Consider the following 24652-nt stretch of genomic DNA (forward strand, 5'->3'; position numbering starts at 1 on the left):
TATCGCGAAAATTCTGCTATGCGCCACGGCTACAAAACTTTGTCAGCCAGAATTATTATACACCTGATCCCTACAGCTGTCATTACCAAGTGGTGCTTCTTAAGAGACGTGTACATGACACACCAAGCCTCCCAGTAATTCTTTAATTACGGGAAGTCCTGATATTTTTAAGAGCTCGAGGCCGGTATTTTAGGGTGGAGCAGGTTCTAAAACCAAGTAAAGCAATAACTAGGTAATTCATCACGCGGGAGCTTGCCTTGGATAAGCGGCGGCACGGGTTTCGGCTGTGTAGCTTCTACGGGAGGTGGAACCCACTCGACCAGCTCTGTCGTTGCAACCGGTGGTCCTTGCGTCTGCGGCTGTTGTTGCTTTCGCTTCTCCTTTGATCGCTCTTTTTCTCGGTCCTTGCGCTGTTCTTTTTCCTGTTCGGCTTGCTGGCGCGTCGTGGCGTGGTGCTCATCCCTTGTTTGCGCAGGAGACAAGGGACTCGCAGGGATTGTCGCTCCATTATTTGCCTCAGCCCGCTCTGCGTGCTTATCACCCATGTCGCTATCGCTCCGACTGTCGCTGTGACATGGAGTGGACGTAGCCGGTGGTGATGACGAAGAGAGCAATGGCGTGGCTGTGGCCGTAGCTGTGGCTTTCGGCGATGGAGCCAAGGAAGGTGTCAGCATCGCTGAAAGCGCCTCCTCACTTGGGAATACCGGCCGTGCATGAAATAAAGAACCGGCATCGTGAAGAAATACAGTAGCACATAATATGGCTTCTTCATTGCGTATTTGAGCATAACTGGATTGTACGTGCGGGGGATCACTTAGCCGTGAATTAGGCTTCAAAACAATAGCCTTATGCGGCACTTGTTCACTAATAAAACTCCTAAGGGTAAGCTAACGCTCTAGAAGTTAGCGAAATTCACACATCTTCGGTAGCACATCTACGGCTAGCGTTTGAGTGCTTTGACACTGAAATGCACTGTCCCCTCTCAAAATTTTTGCTCCCTTTAGAGCTCAACTTGTTCCCAAAGGAGAAACGTCATATATCTTGGAAGCGCGCCTTTACATGGTTTAACGCGGCGTGCTCAGAGATATCAGACCACCAACGGCATGCATGTATCAGCACGAGAAAGACTTATTCGCAAGAAAGTTGAGAAATCTGAGTGTTAAAGAGTAAATCAACGTGGCTGCAAGAAGGAGGCGACGTACAATAAAAAAATTGTCAAGATCGAACACCCACGCGTCTTCACAGTGAAATCCACAGCATTGAAAGGCTTTCGGCAAATTATTAGAGCGCACTGAAGGCACACACCGTTTCTATGATGTTCCATGGGAGCTTTCGTCCTCGCCTGCGCTTGCCTTTCATGCCCGTTTCGTTGCTATACATGCTGTTAATTAATTATGTGGTTTTACGTGCCAAAACCGTGATCTGATTATGAGGCACGCCGTAGTGGAGGACTCCGGAAATTTGGACCACCCGGGGTTCTTTAACGTGCACCTAAATCTAAGTACACGGGTGTTTTCGAATTTCGCCCCCATCGAAATGCGGCCGCTTTGGCCGGGATTCGATCCCGCGACCTTGTGCTCAGCAGCCCAACACCATAGCCATTGAGCAACCACGGCGGGTTACATGCTGTTGGTTAACGCATTTACGCATTAGACGACCTGCCAAAATACTCGTACATTTCTGGTAATATCATCTAGCATATAGGCACCACCCATTTATCGCTCTCTGAAATGCACTGCTGCATGCCAATCTCCTAAGAAGACGCCATAATATTTTGTTGCATTGTTCGTTGCGCGGTTCTTGGCAAAGGTTAGTGAAAGTAGCATGCAATGAGCTTACAGCTTTTTTTGGAAGGCCATTTGCGTTTAAGTGTCTGCCTAGTGCACTTTGAGACACTTCTATAGTCTTCTAGAAAAACTGTTAAGATGTTGGTCGCCTGTGAACATTTTTTATCTATAGATGCACTCTTTCGGAGCTTCTCGTCACTCTCTATACAAATAAAGAATCGTTGTTCTCTTGCAAGGCTTTTGGAAATTCATTCCTTCACATACCTTTAAAGGTGCTATTCGGACACTGAGACGGGATCTCACCAAAGCAAGAAAATCATGCAAATTACCGTGAACATCAGGGCCCGAATTCAGAAAAAATTCTTCCGCAAGAATTTTTCGTAAGAAAGAATTTCAGCCAACCCGAATGCCAGGCATATCATTAGCGAAGGCGGTCAGCCAATGACAAAGCGAACTTACGGATGAAAATCTTTGTGAATCTGGCCCCAGGAACGCAAATAGATATACCGTATGAACTACGTCAATCTAAAGGAGCTTATTTAAAGGAAAAACACCTCTCATCGGCTGAACAACTTGAATACGCGAATACTGTTTCCATGACATTATCAAGAGTGGTGTTAGGGTGGTAAGAAAATTTCATTGTTCACCTTCGTAATTAATAACTTTAGAGGACATTTTCTGACTGCGGACTTCAACCCCATTGCTACAAAAGTGATAGACATTCAGCGGAAGTCCAGTGCTTACTACCTGCTTCGAGAGATACGTCTTCAACGGCCGTCGTGAAGTTGTGTTGATCAGCTTAACCCTAATCAGCTCGACTTGATCGGCTGTATTGAACATAATGAATTCTGTGGATCGGCTGGGCTCTTGTTGATCGGATGGTATTGAAGGATGAACTCCGATCAGCCATGAGAAAAATGGCGTTGTGCTGCTGAGGAGGAGGTTGCCGGTTCGATGCCCAGTTTCGGCAGCGGAATTCCGGTGGGAGAAGTGAATGGAAAAAGGCTCGCGCACTGATATCTAGCTGGACGTTCAATATAATCTCTTGTAGACGAAATCATTCTGTAGCCCTGCGGCAGCCAGCGAGTTGCGTTTGGACTTTCAATCCTATAATTTTTTTTCGTTGCGGCATATAGCACGTTGCTTTGAGTAAAACAGAATGCACCAATAGCTGCGCACACTCGTGCATGAGCGTGTGCTCCTGTACACAGTAGTGACTCCTGAATGCTTGCAAATGCAAGTTTCTTGATTGTGGTGGAGGGTTGATGCGATAGCACACAATACATCGCCGAGAACATGCCGAACTATCGTAACTTGAAGAAGAGAACTTCCCGATTGAAGCAACCAGGGCAACTAGAAGCATCATTCTAGAAAAAGATTCAGATATCTGATCACGTAAGCCAACAGAGAAAAAAATTGTGAGAAGAAAACGATTACGGGCTGGAAAAGGGATTCTCTACGCTGAAGAACACACAAGCAACTCTAAATGTTTGCTTTATCCAATGGCCTGGAAGTTTCAACTGTGGGAGTCTGCAGAAATCAACAGTTTCTGCGCGTAAGATGTACTCATGTACGATTTTTTTCGTGAAATAAAAAGTCCTTACATATCGCAATTTCAAGACTGCATTTTCATTTCCATGCATGTGGTGCTGATACAAACTAATACACTTTTCCTACCCTAAGTGAAGAATACTGACTAATAAAATCTATATGCAAACGTGTAGATGTCATCCCTTACACGGCACGACATGCACGCTCTCAAGGTAACTGATCATGTTGAGGTAGGCTTATATGTAGTCTTGAAGTAATGTGAATGTTAGTTTTGTGCGTTGCTTCGAAACTTTCTTTTATTTCAGCCTCCCGTCATTGAGTTAAATCAGTAATTGGTCAAATAGTGGTCTACTGCACTGTTTTTTTATCGTAATGTTAAATTTCGGATATTCAGCTTGAAGAATTTCATAATGCGCGGTGCCGTAGTAAAACCGGAAATGTCGACCTGGAATATCGATTCTTTTTTGGATTCAGCGAAGGCTGAAAAAAATGGCATCGTGGCTGCATTGCTATCGACGAACCCAACAACAAAAATTTAGGCCTTGAGCGCTCTTTTTTTCCAACTGTTTGCTATCGTATCAATTTTGTTATCAGAGGCGCTTGCTAGTGCACTTTCTCAGAGGAACTGCCCCCGAAGTGAACGTTGTTAACATATTCCGTATTCATTTAGTGCCACATATCCACAAACACGTAGAGTTGTTGCATTAGCTCATAATGTGTCTCTATACACAAGTTGCGTGGTTAACTAAATCATCGAACAAGTGGGCGGTCCAGCTCGCAGCACACATTGCTTATATCATCTCGCGATCACACGCTTATCAACATGTAACTAGAAGTTGTGTGAGAATCGAGGCAGAACTTCTGCGCATGCTGTGAGCGTCATTACGGCGTCTCAGTTCAGTCAGGGATAATCTTGCGTACTCACTCGTGTCCATCCATAGGCGTCATCATGCCCCGCTTATGGTCCTTGTGCTCCTTAGCGGAGCCCGACCGATGGCTCTTGCGCTTCTTGTGCTTGCGTTGCTTAGAGCCGTCAGTAGCACCCGTCCCGACGTCCTCTGGGATGACTGCTTGAGTGCTGGCACTGCTCGGACCTAAAGACGCCATTACTTCTCCTTCCTCTTCTTCACGAGAACAACAGCAGCTACATACTGGTGATGAGTGGAAGATAAAGACGATGCTAGAAGCTGCAGTAAATCTATATCTATGAGGACACCAACTACAATCAGAAAGGAGATGTATGATTGTTATTTCAAACTGCCCGGTTCTTGGCCAATCCCCCAGAGTGGGTATGTGCCAGTAACTCCAAGGCTCTACATCTACATCTACCAACTACAAGACGGCTACCATCCACCATGAAAAGGTGCAATGCAAGCTTGCTGCACAGATTACGATTAGGCATGGCCTTCACCCGGTGCTACAACTGCGGCCGGGCGGCCCGTCCAAATTGGGAGGACTGTGGTGTTCCTGAGACGACACAACACCTCTTGTGCATCTGCCCGCCATTTGTTGTACAGAGAAAATCGCTCAAACACATCTTGTCCAAGTTTGTCGTTGCACCACAGAGTGAAAAGTTACGTATTACGCATACGTAAAACGTAAAAGTAATACGTAAAAGTAATATTACGTAATACGTGAAAGTTACGTAGCAAATACGTATTCAAGTAATGAAATCAATCTATCTTGGAAATGAGTTTGGAAATATTTTAATTGAACTTACAGGAATGTTTATTTCGATTACACATCGCCTTGCCATATACTGTTGCTTGCCCATTTGCTGGTGCACCTGCCTTAAGTCTGGAGTTCATAGCCATGCACGCTCTGCGCTAGACAGGAAAACATCATGCCACCACTTCGGTCGGTCATTGTCAGTGCAAAGTGCTATAGGGGCTGAATCAGTGTTCGCTATGAAATACTTATTTCAGTCTCTCTGCCCATTCTGCCCAACTTTCTTGCGTGTGCACGGTGTCCTATTACAACGCCTTAAAATTTACAGAAGAATACAATTGGGTTGTAGTGCATACGGCAGGCTTTGCCAAATCCTGACTGGGAGCTTACCACTGTCGCTGAAAAAAAAGTGTTCAGTCATTGCATTCTACCGGTGCTAACATATGGGGAAGAAACTTGTAGGTTAACAAAGAAGCTCGAGAACAAGTTAAGGACCGCGCAAAGAGCAATGGAACGAAAAATCTTAGGACAAACGTTAAGAGACAGGAAGAGAGCGGTACGGATCAGAGAACAAACGGGGATAGCCGATATTCTAGTTGGCATTAGGAGGGAGAAATTGAGCTGGGCAGGCCGTGTTTTGCGTAGGATGGATAACCGGTGGACCATTAGGGCTACAGAATGGATACCAAGAGAAGGGAAGCGCAGTCGAAGACGGCAAAAAACCAGGTGGGGTGGTGAAGTTATGAAATTTGCAGGCGCAAGTTGGAATACGCTAGCGCAAGACAGGGGTAATTGGAGATTTCAGGGAGAGGCCTTCGTCCTGCAGTGGACATAAATATAGGCTGATGATGATGATGATTCTCCAGCATGCCTTCATGCTTTCCATGATTTCGCAGACGAGAAAGAAAAAAATGAGAGCGAAAGAGAGAGAGAGAGACAGACATTTAAAAAAGAGAGAAAGAAAAAGCAGAAACACAGAGAGAGAGAAAGAGACAGGCAGAAAGAAAGAGCGAGGGAGAGGCGGGATTTGAACCGGGGGATTCACGGTCCGAAGATTAGCGTCATACCCACTACGCTATACACCCACGCTTGCAGAGCGCCGCTGTTTCATCAGATTTCACAAGCGTGGAACTAGCTTAATTTTTAAAGAGGATATTGGAACCTGGTGTTTTCAGCCAGCAAACAGTCAGCATTGCGTGTCCAGCAAAAACGGCGAAAAAGACGACGAAGTCAAAGATCCCGCGCCAGCTCGAGAACCGCTCCTTTCTATCATGCCGACGTTATTCAAACCAGAGAAATATTACTCGAAGCTCCACTCTGCAAAATTGGATTAAGATTAAGTACACCAGTACTATTATCATTTGGGGCCTCCACCTTCGGCTATTGTCACAGAGACGTTTGTTGCGTAGTGTTTCAATTTTTAACAGAAACAAGACGATTACCCTGTTAATTATTGTAACTTTATTCGAACTATCAGATCAGCATTCATTTCGTTTAAATTTGTTTCTCCAAATTCGCTAGTAACATTGTATTTTTTCTGGCCTTGATAGTAACCCCATTTTCACCCTTCAGTTAGCCTGAAGATGATGGCTACAGGGCTACAAATACAGATGGCTCAATAAGTGCATTCATGTTTGATTGTGTCGCGATGGTGTCGCGATGGTGTCGCGAATGATTAAGCTTCATTTGCACTGTTATGTGTTCTGTGTATGTAGTAAATGCGATGTGATGTGAGATGGCGTAGTAGACCATCTGGCGCAAAAGCCTTGAAATACAAACGTTTATCGGTCCACCGATAAGTTAGCCCGGCTAAATGTAGATGGCGCTGCCGTGATTCCACAATCTGCCATTGCAGGATGTATGGGCTTCTATGGAAGTTTCCCTACCATGTGTATACCTTGGTTGGTCTTTAACGGCGCATGGGTAACTTGGTGAAGTTTAACTGCTTGGCGCTGATCAAATCCACCAGCGAAGGCCTCATTTCAGGGCCTCAGCCAACTCCCCTCTTGAACTTAATTATTGAGTGTCACTGTGTGTTTTTCTCTTTTGCGTATCTCTCTTGTCGTGGGACTGATACAAACCAGTCGTTTAGATCGGGACGTTCTGTAGCCGCGTGGCATTCGACGTAATCCAGTTCAATTTTTATTTTCCAGCTACACACTTTGACAGCTATGGATCAACTAGCCCGGCACTTATTTTGCTGTCCCAGTGATAAGCCTAAGTAAGTATTGTATTGATAAGCATAAGTATTGTTTAGGTAAAAATTCAGGATTGTGATCCGAGCAAATACACGCTCTGGTAGACGAAGTGCTCACTTATGCTCGATGTTGAAAGCGGCAGTACGTGTGCCGCGGCTGTCCTTTTTCCGCGCTTATGTACACACCGCAGATGAGCTTAGGTATTCTATAGAGAACACCCATCGCTCTTCAGTGAAGGAAAGATTGACTGGTGCCATACCTTGTGTTTGTGTGTTGAGTTAAGCTTTGCAAGGAAAGCGGCATCTGTCTGCTTCAAAGTCTGTCGAGCAAGAATGATGGCAGCAATTTGACATCTACTTTGTAATTCGTCTTTCCCTTGCAGAAAAAGTACACTAATCAGATATGTCCTCAATCCAAACGCGGAAACATGCCACCTGACGGTATCGCTATATACTCTGATCAAATGCAATTGCAGCTGTTGAATTGCTTTGATAGCTAATGCTAGGAAAGAACGAGGTGACGCGTTAAAGCGCATTTTTGACGCTGAGTCCTTACGAGATGTTATAGCGGACATTTATTCAATATACTTATTACTAGAAGAAAACAAGATATTGACAAGTGTGTGAAATAGAAAGTTTACCACGAAATCAGTGCGCGTACATCTTGCCGTTGGCTTCGTGGCAGGGCTCCACCATTTACCCTGCCGTCTTGTTGCCTCGTGCACGCATGCCGGCTCACACCACACATTTCCACCGGATCCTTGTTTCCAAGAATACGGCGCTTCAATCGCGATGGAGGTCAGAGGTTATTAGCAATTTGTCTCAAGTTAATAAAGACGACGATCTGATGTACACTGTGCATGATTCCTTTTGGGCATCTTTCAGTTCCATTTAACTTGTATTTCGCCGTCACATGTTTACATAATAACTGAGGAGGCCTCTGCAAAAACTATCTCTCGATAGCTTGACAAAACCGTGGACACCTATAAAACATTAGCGTCATTGCAGCGGCATATCAGGTGAAATGTAAAGTAAACTAAAACATTAACGTAGAGTTTAACCCCATGTGAATGAGTTTTACTTTTTCTACCTTGGCTACCATATTCAACAGAGAAATCAATTTAAAAAGGACTGAAGTTCTAAAATGTCAGCAGTGGAGCTACTAACGAAAAAAAAAATTGTCGGACCTTGCACTCCGTGAAGCTGGTTAACCAGTGAAGCTGAAACGCACGGCCCCGGTGTTTTTCACTGGGTTAATCTCAAAGGTTCACTAAAGTATTTCTCAAATATGAGGTTACAGACACGTTCGGCTACGACGGAGAGAATGACGTCATTGACTCACTGAAGGTATGCCCGCAGTCCGCCGTTGTCGCCTGTGTTCGATGTCCCGAGTTTGCTCGGCGGAGTGGTTAGCAGCAATCGCCCGCCATTGCAGCTTGCGATTCTTCAAAATTAAATTGCTTCAAAATTAAATCTGTCTGTCCCGGTAAGACAACGAATGGCTCATACCCCCTTAGGAAATGTCCCATACCCTCGTAAACGCGGCTTCCCCATTACGAGTGAAATTCTACGCTGGAATGATGAGCGGCATCGGAGCCAGCTGTGGAAGAAGACGACGACGACTAACACGGGAGCAGTGACACGAGCGCGTGCCGAGCACGAGCAAGACCGCAACTTGGCGGCGCCAACGAGCCATCTGCGGAATAAGACGACGACGTTCGAGCCAACGCTGATGATGATAGTTTTCCGTGGAAAGGGGACTAACAGATGCTTTTTCGTTTCCCCTAGCCATATAAAGTTTCACTTTCAAAGAGATGCTTTTAGTTTTCTCGATCACCAGAACAGTAATAAAACAAGGAAGCACCACGTCACCAGCTGAGATTGTCTGGGCTGGGTTTTTACGGGGTTGTCTGGAAGGACGAAAGCGTGATATTGAAGCGCGCACATCGTTCGCAAGAAATCAAAACATGGTAAGAATGACTAACTCATAAATTACTTTAATTAAATTACGACAATAGAAATCAAAGTTTGGTGAGTCGCCATTTATTCACCGCATGTAAGAGGCGAAGTACACAGGCGGAGATAACACACAAGCACTGAACTCGCAACTCATCTTATTTTGGGAAAAGGATGGTATGCCAGCCGACTAAGTCAGAGCGTGTGCCGAATGATGCTTAATCATTCGACAAAATTTAAAAACAGCAACAAATGAGAAAAGTAAAGAGGGCACGTGGCATTTAGGAAAGCAATTCTTTCGCAACGCTACCAATGGTTCACTAACGCCCACATCTGCGAGCTTTCAAGTATAGAAAGCCTCAGTTATTTCGCATGTTAGTTTCTTACCGTGTGAGAAAAGCACAGAAGTGTCGCAAAAAGGGGTTTATAATCGCAGCACTTAAAATGGTTAGCTAAGTGTGAATGATGACGTTTACCAGGCGACTGGAGTTGTTCTTTTAGGCGAGTATTAAAACGCCTGTCTTTTTGGCCTGCGAAGTTTTTGCCTTAAGGTAATGGTACCGTGTCCACAACATTTGTTTTCCTCTCTGAGATACTTCGAATACTCTCTCAACAGACAAAGATACTTTATTTCTCCATTATCAGTCTTCTAAGCCACAACTTTTCAAACCTAATTGTTGAAACTTGTTAGGGGTGCTAAAAGAGCATCAGCGGCAAGCTAGCTGGCAACGTTTATTAGTGCATCCAAAAAGCGATGGCGGAGGGGCACGATGGCGACGCACTTTGGCTCCGCGCCCTCTCTTCTCCTTCTTGACCCTTGTTGTCCCACCCCCTTGACAATCTTGACTACTTTTTCAGCCGTTCTATAAATATAGTGCTCCTTGACAGCGATCAATTCCAGTAGTTACGGCATATGATAAGCATCCGGTCGTTCTTTCACGACATGATTTTTTAGTTTTTCTGATTTTCACAATCTTGCAATGACCAGTGTTGCTGTATATATTAGGTTAAACTGATCTAGAGCTATCCATCCAGCAGGTATGGCCTGTTCATAGTGGCCGTGTCAGAGATATCCAGAAATTGTAATTCATTTTATTTAGCAATCTCGTGAGTAAACTTGAGGGCCAATCCACATTCATGGAACACTCTAAAAAGATTAGCAACACTGCAACCATGTTCATACTGTCAGAAATAACCAGGTAATTATCAACAATTGCGTAATTTTTTACTAGATTGGTTAACCACTGTGAATGCTTCTCCCCACTCGAGCCAAAACAATACCTTGGAGCCAATGCACACGCCCCATGTCTGCATAAACATTGCTCCTTCCCATTCAACAAAGGTGAAATTGAAAACGAACGAATTTTCCAGAACTAACCTTTTGCGCCCTTTCGCTGTCATTTTGTTACTTGACCTTGTCATTATCTTCGAACATACACATCATGACGCTCTTTATTAGCTCTGCGTGATGAATAGTGTAGAATAAACCCTGCACATCGACACCGATAGTGCCACAGCTCCCTGAATTCTATTCACTAAGATTCCGGATAAAAACCTCAGAATTTTTAACTACTAGCTGGTCACAAACCTTCCATTAAAAAACGTTGTTTTTGGATAAAACCTGCTATCTGCTACTGCCATGTGTTCCTGTCCATGATCTCCCAGAAACGGATCCACCGGCCTTGTGCGTCTCCCAAGAAAAGAACACCTTGAGATGCATGGCCCTTCGCTTTCTTAACTTTCGCAGTCCCTAACTGCGATCGTGCCTCGATCGCTTCTCCCATGGAAAAAAACTACGCTGCCAGACGTAATAGCGTTGATGGTTGCAGTGGCCCTTACTAGCTACTTTGCCAATCTGTAGTTAAGAAGAATGACAACACAGAAAAAAATAATTCGTGTCCGGAAAGAAAATTCACAGTTTTTAAGATTTAAAACTGGTGGGGTGTGCATGCTGCTATTAATTCGCGGCAAATACTACGTAGGCCAAACGAGTCACTGTGTTAATACCTACCAAAAAGTGCGTTTCCCAATCGCTTGACAAAAATAAGCATTCACCCTTAGCTAACTATCTTTAAATACTGCCAATATGAACCAGTTTTTTGTGACACTTCACTTCTCTTTTTTACACAAAAATAAACTAACACGCAAAATATGAGAGGTTATCCGTTTTAGAAAGCGCGCGGACCTGTGCGTTATTGAGCCATTTGTTGAACTCAGAGAGAATTCATTTTCCGAAACACCACGTGACATGCTTACTTTTGTTCTTTGTTGCTGTTTTAGTGCGGTTATAGTTATTAGGACAGTTCAAGTACTCTCCGTTATCTGTGTCGGATAAGCCGTTTTCCGTTGGAGTCACTGGGTATGCTGGGTATGCAAGTGGGTTCACTGCGTAGGCCCTTACAAAAAAGTTGCAGTATTGCTGAGAAATCTTACAGACTCTGAGTCACCCGGGATGCAGAAAGCGTGCAGACAGGTGACAGACTTTCTGTCACTTCCTGTAACCTCTCAGCGGGCAATTGATACACCCTTTCTGCAGACAGTCTGCTCAGTCTGTGTAGAAGCAGTATGCAGCATGTCTGCAGAAAGTCTGTCGAGACTCTGGTCACAGGATGCAGCAAATGAGCAGACATTTGGGAGAATCTGTGTAGCTCACCTATCGGGAACTGGTATGCATGTACGCATGCAATGAACTAACAGACGCAATAGTATTCTTTGCACTCTTTATTCGTCTGTGATTTCTTCATGGCTGCCTGGTTGGAAGCAAAAATATATCTTCCAAGGAATGAAGTAGTGAGTAAGGCAAGCAAAGCTTAAAAAGGCTCTAGTTTAGCTTCATTGTTTGTTGCTCCGTGACACACACAGTTAGTGGAAGCTAAAACATACAACTGAAGTGCAAACTGTCAGCCGAGTTTATTGAATAAGGATTTATAGTCATAGCCGCTAGCTTCAGCTGGGTGTTACATGCACTAAACATGGCAGAGAAAAGATAATAAGAATAAATCAGAACCGGCATGGTGACCCACTCGAATTATACAGAGGCGATATTATGTTTGAAATTGAGTTTGGTGACGAGATAGAGACACAGGTGGCTCACTGACGCACGCTGCAGCAGCCGCCGCAACCATGCGAAATGCTTCTCGTATCTCTCTCATCACTTTGTGCGCTTGTTTCTAAGCAGGATTTCCGTACTTTCAAAAGAGGGTGTGCAACCGCATCTCGTGAAGTGCGCAGCTAAGTTGACTGGCGCATTTACTAGGCTGAAACCTGTGCTACGCGAGACTCTGATTCAAGCACCAGCACATTTATCCTACGTAAGCATGGTTGCATGTGAGCGGTCTCTTATAAACAACTGCCTGTTCGCACATGAAAAATTGGGTACATGTTGCGTACGAAGCGGGAGTCATTTCCAAAGTGCCGCTCGCATGCAACTGCGCTTACATTATGCACCGGTGCTGGAATCAGAAGCTCTGGGCGGTATTTTTTGATCATGCACAATGCCATAGCCCTCGCGCTCTCCCAAACACAGGTTGAAGTCATAGTTACCGACTCCCAACAGGCGTGCCGCAACTTCGCTAGCGGCAGAATGCATGCCACTACGCTCAAGATAATAAATCAAAAGCCGCCAACCAGATCAGTGATAATCATCTGGGCGCCAGCTCATCACGGCATTCCTGGCAACGCGGTCGCCAACCACGTGGCTCGAGATTTGACCCACCGAGCCGACGCCGAGGAATCTGAACCCGAGCGCATGCAGCCTCTAGTCTCATACCAAGACATCACACAACACTACAAGCTAACCCGCAGAACATATGCACCCCCACACAAGTCACTACCTAGAGAGCAGGGGCGATTCCTCCGAGCTCTACAGGTTAACGCATTCCCCCACCCAACCAGAAACCACCTCATAGCCCCTACACAATTCTCTCCGCAATGCCGCTTCTGCGCAGAGCCCGGGTCCCTCTGGCACTTAGTAGGGGGCTGCAGAGAGGCACCACTCAATACTCCGAACCCTTACCACACCAACGAGCTTTGGGAGAGAGCCTTGGCCAGCTCCAACCTCGAAGATCAGCAACGGCTGATTGCGAGGGCTCAGGACGTGGCCCGAGCTCAAGGCATTCTGGAATGAGGACGCCTCTCCAAAGCTGCATTTACACATTAAGGATGTTTATTCTCTCTCTCTCTCTCTCAGAAGCTCTGGGATCAGCCTAATAAATGCATAGGCAACTTGGCTGTGCACTGCACGAGATGCGGTTGCACACCATCTTTTCACAGCGCGGAAATCGTCCTCAGAAGAAAGCGCAAAGTGACGAGAGTGATGTGGGAACCATTTTGCCCAGTTGTGGCTGGTGCTGAAGCCTGCGTGAGCGAGGCGTCGGTGGTTCTACCTCATCGTCACTCAATTTCCAACATAATATCAGCTCGATATGATTCAAGTGTGTCACCTTGTCAGTTCTGATTCATTCTGATTATCTTATCTCCACCTTTATAGCACATATAACCCACAGCCAGCTGATGATAGTGTCTATACGGGTATAAGTTCTTCCGTCTTGTTCACCAAACTCAGTTGACATTTCGCGCTTTCCATGTCATGTGTTTTTGTTTCCACTACCTTTGTGTGTCACAGTGCCTGCGCCAGCACAACTAACTATGAAGTAGTGAGTCAGAATATCTACTCGCCACTTTATTCCTTGGAAGAGGAGTCGCTCTTGGGCTCCATTTTCTGCAGCATGGAGCCTATGCTACACAGCAAAAATTTTTACACCCAAAAGGGTGTAAAAAGGGTGTATTTTAATTTTAACACCCTTGCTTACACCCTTTCACACCCTTTTGTCATTATTTTACAATACTACACCCTATATATAGGGTGCGTACATCTTTTGCACCCTCCGATTGGCACCAAGGGTGTTTCTTTATGCTCAAGAAGGGTGTAAGTGACGCACAAATATGTATGCGTACACACATGTGTGCGCATGCGTCTTCGACAAAGGCTATATATAACATGCCCAGAGCATTGGTGATAATAAAGGCGCTTTATTCGGTAATACAGTGTTCAAGGCAATTCATGTTAAGTGTATCTATCGTAAAGTATTAAAATCCATATGTACTTATTGCAATCGGCTAGCTTTCATTTTCAATTTAAAGAGCATGCGGTAATTACAAAATTCAAGTCAGCCTGTACGCAAAATGCACCCAGTAAGTGCGAACTTGGTGAGCGAATCAAGTTTTTAAGATATTCCTTCGAAAAGTGCTTGCATGACGTTCTCCTTTCTATTTTTCGAGAAAAGCTTTTTGGTGCATATATGTGGAACACCAGTGCATTATGCGACACTATTCAGGTGTATATTTTGCGAGGCTGGTGCCGCTGACAGCATTCCTGTCAAATGGCTAAACTTCACATATTGTCTCGCTTCAATATTGAAATAACAATATGACCTATCAAAATATTAATGAAAAAGTATTTTTATGGATATCAGTCCTCGTAAAATATACGTTCTAACATTGATAAAAAGTTATGACACAACTCATTATTTACCCGTTCATTACATGCACCAACCACCCCAAATTAGCACTACACTAGATAGATTGCAGTGCACTGCATTGCAACACAGGGGCACTGGGGTTTGCCATCCCCAGTAGGAAATCGGACGCTTGTCTGGTTGACTTGCTTGCCTTTCCTCTCCTTGCTTTTTCTATCTCTTTGAACAAACTGCACTACCTTGTCGAAGAGGAAGCGTTATCCTCTTTCAGAGTTAAATAATTTGTCGAGTAATAATTTTACAGTTCCAGCAACTACAGCATAAACTGGAAAACGAAACCGAATCTGATTTGTTCTCCGTGCTCACAGAGCGCGGCACCAGGTGGCACCGTGCGCTGCGCCTCCGGTCTCGAAGGATCTAACAAGCGGTTGATGCAGCTGCGAATGTGTAGTCAGTCGGCTTTTATCGTTTTATGTTGTGCAGATTGTTAGTTCACCGTAAATATGTCTTGATTTGTACTCAAGAGTGGAGCAAGGCCCCAAGGAACAGAGATTGACGCAACGGGAGCGAAGAACAGAAGCGATGGATGGTTACGCTGGTTGACTCTCGGCATGTTCAAAATGGCGAAGTTCCGAATTTGTCGCTGTGTGACGTGCGCGTGTGTGGTCGTGGTGTGCCGTCATAGCGCGGGGATATTTGTGCTGAATGTGTTTCACTTCGTCTACAAAACTCTGCACGCAATGGCATCGAAGAAGTCGTGTGTTCAGGTGCACGTATGTGCATGCTTGGATACGGAAAGCCTGCCCTCAACGGTAGCGCTAAGCTCAGCCGTGTTGGCTCAGCGCTACCCCCTCAACGGATGTTCAACAGTCTACGTGCTCGTAACTTGCTCACGAGGTAAGCCCGTTGTCATCTTGTTTGTATGTGGTAAGCCGGCGTCGCGATCAGAAATATTGTTTAGAAAATGCCAGTAAACGGCGTCTTACGGCAAAAAGGACGCGTGAATGGGAAAAAGGATTACGTTCGGGGTAGATTATTCGTTGGCGTCACCTATTCTCGCACGGGCGCGTTACCTCGGATGGACATACTCACGCCTGCGGCGCTCGTGCTGTATCAGTCATGCCGGATTATATAGCTTTCTCGCGCCTCTACCTTCAAAATAACATCACTGATTTTCCCGGGGGAGCAGTAGGGGCCGTAGTGGAGACCGGGGCTACTGTCCTGGAGCAGTATTTTCGCTCATGCCAGCCTTTTCGTATGTGTTAAGCTTCTCTGCAGCCTAAATTGTTTGCAGTTAACTCTGCATGACATTATACTTGCTTGCATAAGTGTCACAGCTGTCACCCGTTCGTCGTTGGCGCGAAGTCAATCGACGGGGTATACAAGCCGGTTGGTCGTTCCGTATGCTCTCCGTGACTTTTCAAAACATATTAACTCAAAGAAAATGCCTAAACTGCTCCCCCGGGAAAATCAGTGATGGTATTTTTAAGGTAGAGCGCCGTAAGGCGTGAGAAAGGTATAATCTGGCATGGCTGACCCGCAGGCGCGGGAATGGCTGTCCGAAATACCGCGCCTGTGCGCGGAGAATAGGTTACGCCAACGAGGAATTTACCACGTTTGATCTACATGGTAGTGCGGTCCCCTCGATCGCGATCGAAATTTTCTGTGTGACGATTATAACCTCTTGGTTTGTGATTGCTATATTCAGCACTTTTATAAAACAAAGATATTGTTGAATCAAAGGGTAAACAGAGGTTTTACAAGTAAAAAAGAACAAGAATTTTGTGCAATTGTATTGCACATATCTGTGTGATCATTGAAGCTAACACGAATTGTCATCTGTTTACAGACCTCCTTGCTGTTGCAACTCTGAGGACAATTGCTTCAAATGGGAAGGAACAACCAGCACTGCCAGCGCTATTTGTACATGAGGACGTATGTTCCTTCACATTTTTGTTAATGAAATCGGATCTAAACAATGCTGTAATTCCTCAAATGGCTTCAATCGTAGAAACAGTTTGGCAACTGTATAAAGATCCAGATGCTTTTTTTTAATGTGAACATGCTACCTAATTTCACCACCTATTTATTCATTTTTATTTATTCATGCTACCGGTAAAGGCCCTCACAGAGAGTGTATTACATGGGGGGGGGGGGGTCGATATAATCATTAATAAGTGCTGTACATATTAGGAAGAACAACAACAATACATGTATAAATAATAAAAAACAGCAATTAAATCATAAGTCAATATACAAAACGTAAGGATGAACAAACGAACAATTTTGAACTGCTCTTGCACTCGATGTGAGGAGCATCTATGCTGCAAAAATGACCTTGCTTGGATTACACGGGTTATTCGAATAATGCTGGGTTGTGTTAAGCTTCTCTACAGCCTACATTGTTTGCAGTTAAGGCTGCATGACATTATACTTGCTTGCATAAGTGTCACAGCTGTCACCCGTTCGTCGTCGGCGCGAAGTCAATCGACGGGGTATACAAGCCGGTTGGTCGTTCCGTATGCTCTCCGTGACTTTTCAAAACATATTAACTCAAAGAAAATGCCTAAACTGCTCCCCCAGGAAAATCAGTGATGGTATTTTGAAGGTAGAGCGCTGTAAGGCGTGAGAAAGGTATAATCTGGCATGGCTGACCCGCAGGCGCGGGAATGGCTGTCCGAAATACCGCGCCTGTGCGCGGAGAATAGGTTACGCCAACGAGGAATTTACCACGTTTGATCTACATGGTAGTGCGGTCCCCTCGATCGCGATCGAAATTTTCTGTGTGACGATTATAACCTCTGGCTTTGTGATTGCTATATTCAGCACTTTTATAAAACAAAGATATTGTTGAATCAAAGGTAAACAGAGGTTTTACAAGTAAAAAAGAACAAGAATTTTGTGCAATTGTATTGCATATGTCCGTGCGACCATTGAAGCTAACACGAATTGTCATCTGTTTACAGACCTCCTTGCTGTTGCAACTCTGAGGACAATTGCTTCAAATGGGAAGGAACAACCAGCAGTGCCAGCGCTATTTGTACATGAGGACGTAAGTTCCTTCACATTTTTGTTAATGAAATCGGATCTAAACAATGCTGTAATTCCTCAAATGGCTTCAATCGTAGAAACAGTTTGGCAACTGTATAAAGATCCAGATGCTTTTTTTTAAATGTGAACTGACATGCTACCTAATTTCACCAGCTATTTATTCATTTTTATTTATTCATGCTACCGGTAAAGGCCCTCACAGGGAGTGTATTACATGGGGGGGGGGGGCGATACAATCATTAATAAGTGCTGTACATGTTAGGAAGAACAACAACAATACATGTATAAATAATAAAAAAACGGCAATTAAATCATAAGTCAATATACAAAACGTAAGGATGAACAAACGAACAATTTTGAACTGCTCTTGCACTCGATGTGAGGCGCATCTATGCTGCAAAAATGACCTTGCTTGGATTACACAGGTTATTCGAATAATGCTGGGTTGTGTTAAGCTTCTCTACAGCCTACATTGTTTGCACTTAAGGCTGCATGGCATTATACTTGCTTGCATAAGTGTCATAGCTGTCACCCGTTCATCGTCGGCGCGAAGTCAATCGATGGGGTATACAAGCCGGTTGGTCTTCCGTACTCAAGCGAACAGAGTGAAAGAGTCAGAGTCGGGAGTAAACAAAAAAAACAGATATTTATCGCCAGATAAGTATACACAATTAATAAAATAAAATAATAAAAAAGACACAATACAAACACACCTGGGGCGCTATAACATAAAATGATTCCAAACAGTTTTGATTGCAAACTCCTGATGTCAAATTTACATAACCACCGATGCAAGCATCGGGCGGTGACCCGCGGCGTTGTCTGAACAACTCAATCAAGCACTCTCCTCGTTTATAGGAGGTCACCTTTGTTCGCTTTGAAAACCAATAACATTGCTTATACTCAGCGGTTTTTCTTATCTAATTGGCTGACAAGAGGAGCACGCTCTAGTGGAGAGGGTTTCGATGGGGCCGAGCCAGCACAGTGAAAATAGATAACCGCATGAAGAGGGTGGTGCCAGCTTCTCCGATTGGTCCGCTTCGCCTTACTTAGCTTGCGGTGGCTGGTCGAAAATCGCGGCAGCGTGCAATGGAAGAATAAGAATGCCGCTAAAACGGATCCTCAGCAAGGAAGAGTTGGCAGAGCGATGTTGTATGCATGGCGAAAAGGCTCGATAACGTTTTACTCATACACAAAAATGTTTATCATGCGCAAATAATTACATGCTCACCGGCAGGTACGAGTAGCGAGAGCCTGAGTGATCCGCGGGCAGCCATCTTTTATTCCTTTCGGAATGGGGCAGTCTGTGGCTATTAAGAGAAATTTTCCGTTTTATTCGGCATAATTCATTTTTTTTCGCATACACGTCACTTTGACGTGGTGAGTTTTCGCAGTTTTGTGAGGTCGCGTGACAGATAGGCGAAGTGGGCGTATCCAGAAAACATTGGATAATAGCAGAGGGCTAATGGTGAAAAGGCGTCGAATCAGGAATGATTATTTTTCTTTTGTGCGGTTTAATCATGCATAATCAGTGTGTACACGTTATATCAGATGGGGAGCTGTCGCGGTTTTCGTGACGTGACGTGACAGACAGGCGAAGTTGGGAGTGGCTTGAAAATGTTTTGACCAATCGTGGAGGCTGATTGCAGAAATTGGAATCAAAACAGTTTGGAATCTTTTTACGTTATAGCGCCCCTGAAACACAATGATGACGGAGAAATGTGATGAGCAATTAACAATACATATACATATGAAACAGGGCGCGGATCAAATATACAAGAATAACACATAACAGCATTTCACTAAAATAATGTTCAAAAGAAAACAACGATGTCATACGCGTGGCCGGGCAGCAGCAAGACCATAAACCGTGAAGTCGGCGCGCGAAGCTTTCCGGAAGAATGCTGGCGGGCCGATCTTGCTGAGGTGGCTGCAATTGCTGGGCTGGATTTCCCGGGAGTCTAGATTTGACGTCTTCTCTTAAGCAGGTTGAGCTAACTTAAGGCGATCTACCGTGAGCTTCGTTGCAGACGTTGGTTTGTAGTCTCGTTCGTCAACTAGTTCCTCGGAATTCCGACGTGGCCAGGCAGCCCAGGAGATACTGGACGGCACTAGCCCCCTGATGGCTTCTCAGCAGCACATAGGTTCAGCTTCTAGACTAATTAGCTGGGACCAAAACGTGCACTTAAATAGCCTCTCCTTTCTCTAGTTCCCTATGTAGGGGAACTGCCGGTATGCAGAGTTCACCTAATTAATTCATGACTCCCCCCAAAAGTCTTGGCCGTGCCCCTTTCAGCATGGACGAAGGATGGTAGATTGCCCTCTCTCCAAGGTCGAGCCCCGGCACTGCATGCACCACACGGACGCACACCTCTAGGTCCGTTAATCGGCGTGTCGATGTCTCGAAACGAGATGCCACCCCGTGGGGCCACGACATTTTTGACGCCCGTTAATCGGCCTGTCGCCTTCTCGAAATTATACGCCGCACAGTGAGGACACGACGTTTTTTTTGGCGGCCGTTAATTGGCGTCAAAACCACTCGAAATCTCTCGAAAATATGCCGCTCCGTGACAAGCATAGCAACCCCTTTATATTGTGCTTACACAAAAGCATTAATATACTTTCATGATCAGTAAGCTTTCTTTGTTGTCATTGCAGGACGAGAGGGTTCCACTCACCCCCTGTGTGGTGTATTCTGGCCACAACCTGGAACAGGCAGAGTTTCTCCACCTCTGTGTCGACAAGGAGCGGCTGTTCATGGTCAAAAATGCGGAGGAAGGGGTCATCGCAATCATGAGTGCATTTTTTGTATTGAACATAGTATATGGGCCTAAATACTTCAGCACCAGTGCAGTACTGGAACGATTGTTTTTTGGTTTGAATGTAATAATGCCAAGTGGTTGTTACAAAGTTTGTGAACAGAGTTGTGCAGGCAATGCGACACCGAGGTTCATGTACGTTACCATACGAATGCTAGCCTGACAATTTTGTGCAATAGCTTGAGCAATAGTTTTGTGCAATTTTTAATGTATCATTTTCTTTCTTTTTGATCACGATAATAGCATGATCCAGTAACTTCTTCCGCTGCTTGTGCCAACCACCTATAGACTGCACCTTTTTTTGTTCTGATGACTTGACAGACAATGTAATAGTGCCCAAGTGTAGGTCAGCAAAAAACAAACGTGGTGTACTGTAGTCTGCACGTACTTATCGAAAACGTTGCTGGGTGTTGCTATGTGCTGAAAAGAAGATTACAATACGTCTAGTTCTAATGAGGTCTGCCTTAACATTAATGTGTGTGAAACAATTGTCAGCAGTTTTATACAAAGATTATAGCTTGCTTGCTCTTCCTTAACATAGTTTGTTTATGAAACCTATTTGCCAGCCAGGGAACAATGTCCCAGCTTATAAGTACTGCATGATACAACTGTTAACGTTTGTATTCCCTTATAGGGCACATCAACACTGGCAGCCAGTGCTCAACTTTTCGTAACATGCTGCTTGGTCAATATTTTATATTTTGCGCATGTGTTGCATTGTGTAACCTTTCCAATACAAGTGAAAGTTTTTGTGGTTTGACTGTCCTTTTATGAACTATGTTTTATGTTTATTATGTATAACTTAGCAGCTGAGGCCTGACATACTAGTCAAAACGCAACAGAGTATCCAATTTTTATAAGGTTTTACAAGGTTTTTACAAGTTTTGGATTGTAAAACAATGTTGCGTGGAACAATTATCAGGCTGAAGTACTGTTACATTGTCATGAATACCGGCAGCCTTTGCTTAACCTTTATGAATCTGCTGGCAGGCTGTAGTATCTTTAGCTCGTTTATTTTTTGTACATGTGTTGCCAATGCCTCATCCGAGTGAAAGCTAGTCGCTTATATACTACATATACTGGTGTTTCTACAAAGAATTTACGTAATATTTAAAAATAGCCGTTCTGAAGTACAAGGACGGCTCGTTAGAAGACAGCAATGCTGTCAGTGGTGCCGACCATGGGTGGATGGCTGATATCTGGTAATTAGTTGCTAATTAACAATCTAATATATCTTACTTTTAGTTTCAGCAGACTCATTGTAACCAGGAAATTAAAGCAAGCTCTCTGCACAAGACATGTGAACTTTTGGATCTGGAAAAATACAATTACTCGCAGAACTGTGGCGTGATGAATTTAGGCTGTCTGAGCACGCGAAACTGAAACTGAGATGCTGCTGAAACTCAAGGCAACATTTTGCTTACGTCGCCCAGAAGCGGGCTACCAGCACACTGCACGAATCCCTATTGCTGCCCACTGTTGGGTGATGTGAGCAGAACGCCCCCTCGAAGGGCGCGTCTGTGCTCACTGTAGCCTCGGGTACAGTTTCGCGTGCTGTGATAGCCAAAGTTCATCGTGCTGCAGTTGTGTGGGTAATTGCATTTTTTCCAGATTCTAAAGTCTATATAATTTCCCGATTACGATGAGTCCACTCAAACTAAAAATAAAATGTATTTTATTTTTGTTATTTAGCAACTAATTACCATGTATCACCCATAACCTCGTGGTCGACACTGCTGGTGGCATGTCTCCAAAGGAACCGTTGTTTTATTTCAGAACGGCTGTTTTTACATATCAGCAATGTGTTTGTAGAAACACCCTTACAGAGTTGTGTGATATTACTGTTGAACAAATCTTATTGTGTACTCAGGTGAAATATGCACAGATGAAGAGCAGATATATACGTGGTGTCACCTCTGTTAATGTACTATAATTTTTTTGTGTGAAGGCCACCACACAGTTTTTTTTTGCAAATGGCTGCTCTGCTTTTACTCACTCGTACTCTCTCACTTGTACTCAGTATACACGTATATTATACCACAGATATACTGTGATCCATGTGAATTACTGTGATCAGTTGCAAACTATATATTGTTAACTGCAGTGATACTTTACAAATAATGTTTGTATTTTATTGCTCCTTGTATGAAATACAATAAAGTTCATTCACATTTTCTTTTCAAATTGTTACATATAGGTCTCATATATATGCTTCACCATTTAGTTAAGCTTTGCATTTTTGTACGAATGCAGCAGTGACTTCTTTTGCATGTCCATGGAGTGAAGCAGAATACATATTAGCCAGAGATCTAAGACATGCTAAATGTGATGTTTTTGTGTGTGTATAGTGCATGTGTACGATACGTATAACTTGTGTTTGAATTGTATAGCTTGAGCAGATTTTAAAAAAAAGTGATACATCTCCGATGACTGAGACCATGATGCATATTGAACTCCTGCATGAGACAACATGCACTTTTCAAAGCACGGCTCATGGAATAATATTTTAAATCTCCACATGCATTATACATATATATTGTTTAACTATAATTTAACTTAAAAAACATTTAAGTTCAGGCAACTGTAAGCAATATACCATAGGTCTCATTCATCTATAAAGTGTTCCACTTTAAAGTTCGGTTCAAGCTATTTGACATCTGGTACAGGGGCTGTACACCCATCTGGCACCCTCCACAGTGGGTGTTAAATAAGGAAAAATAAATGAAGGGTGTAGCTGCCACCCTTCGGTTGGGGTGTTTTCACAACACCCTACAGTTTCTTTACATGGGCACCCTTGTTTTAGGGTGTGCCGAAAAGGCACCTTGTAAAATAGGTGCTAACTTACACCCTTAGGGTGTCGTCTCTGCGACAAGCCTATTTACACCCTTCTGGGTGTAAAAACTTTTACTGTGCATGGAATAAGTATTTTAAATCTCCACATGCATTATACATATATATTGTTTAACTATAAATTAACTTAAAAAAACATTTAGGTTCAGGCAACTGTAAGCAATATACCATATGTCTCATTCATCTATAAAGTGTTCCACTTAAAGTTCGGTTCAAGCTATTTGAACATCTGGTACAGGGGCTGTACACCCATCTGGCACCCTCCACAGTGGGTGTTAAATAAGGAAAAATAAATGAAGGGTGTAGCTGCCACCCTTCGGTTGGGGTGTTTTCACAACACCCTACAGTTTCTTTACATGGGCACCCTTGTTTTAGGGTGTGCCGAAAAAGGCACCTTGTAAAATAGGTGCTAACTTACACCCTTAGGGTGTCGTCTCTGCGACAAGCCTATTTACACCCTTCTGGGTGTAAAAACTTTTACTGTGCATGGAATAATATTTTAATCTCCACATGCATATACATATATATTGTTTAACTATAAATTAACTTAAAAAAACATTTAAGTTCAGGCAACTGTAAGCAATATACCATAGGTCTCATTCATCTATAAGTGTTCCACTTTAAAGTTCGGTTCAAGCTATTTGACATCTGGTACAGGGCTGTACACCCATCTGGCACCCTCCACAGTGGGTGTTAAATAAGGAAAAATAAATGAAGGGTGTAGCTGCCACCCTTCGGTTGGGGGTTTTCACAACACCCTACAGTTTCTTTACATGGGCACCCTTGTTTTAGGGTGTGCCGAAAAAGGCACCTTGTAAAATAGGTGCTAACTTACACCCTTAGGGTGTCGTCTCTGCGACAAGCCTATTTACACCCTTTGGGTGTAAAACTTTTACTGTGCATGGAATAATATTTAAATCTCCACATGCATTATACTATATATTGTTTAACTATTAATTAACTTAAAAAAACATTAAGTTCAGGCAACTGTAAGCAATATACCATAGGTCTCATTCATCTATAAAGTGTTCCACTTTAAAGTTCGGTTCAAGTATTTGACATCTGGTACAGGGGCTGTACACCCATCTGGCACCCTCCACAGTGGGTGTTAAATAAGGAAAAATAAATGAAGGGTGTAGCTGCCACCCTTCGGTTGGGGTGTTTTCACAACACCCTACAGTTTCTTTACATGGGCAACTTGTTTTAGGGTGTGCCGAAAAGGCACCTTGTAAAATAGGTGCTAACTTACACCCTTAGGGTGTCGTCTCTGCGACAAGCCTATTTCCACCCTTTGGT

General features: G+C 43.9%; 1 protein-coding gene and 1 long non-coding RNA gene across 13 annotated transcripts in view; one reads left to right on the forward strand and one right to left on the reverse strand.

Annotated features, from left to right (window-relative positions):
* LOC125943964 (uncharacterized) overlaps positions 1–22672 on the forward strand; it is a 61772-nt gene extending 39100 nt beyond the window's left edge. For 4 of the 12 annotated variants that reach the window (XR_007466024.1, XR_007466025.1, XR_007466022.1 and 1 more), the window contains 3 exons: positions 16486–16571; positions 17603–17688; positions 20346–22672. Coding sequence is in view for 4 of the 12 variants with exons in the window: in XM_049663593.1 (XP_049519550.1) it covers positions 15248–15533; positions 17603–17688; positions 20346–20669 (696 nt within the window). In the remaining 8 variants the exon portion in view is untranslated. Of the gene's footprint in view, positions 1–13918; positions 15534–16390; positions 16572–17602; positions 17689–20345 lie in introns of those variants that run through there. The other 8 variants (XR_007466028.1, XR_007466027.1, XM_049663594.1 and 5 more) reach the window with 6 other exon arrangements.
* LOC125943965 (uncharacterized) lies at positions 16782–20369 on the reverse strand. Its single transcript, XR_007466029.1, has 2 exons — positions 18095–20369; positions 16782–16973 (listed from the first exon to the last, which is right to left on the reverse strand). It is a non-coding gene; the product is annotated as an uncharacterized LOC125943965 (long non-coding RNA).
* Positions 22673–24652: the final 1980 nt, after the last annotated feature.

Source organism: Dermacentor silvarum, chromosome 3 (assembly GCF_013339745.2).
Source record: "Dermacentor silvarum isolate Dsil-2018 chromosome 3, BIME_Dsil_1.4, whole genome shotgun sequence".
Lineage (NCBI taxonomy): Eukaryota > Metazoa > Arthropoda > Arachnida > Ixodida > Ixodidae > Dermacentor > Dermacentor silvarum.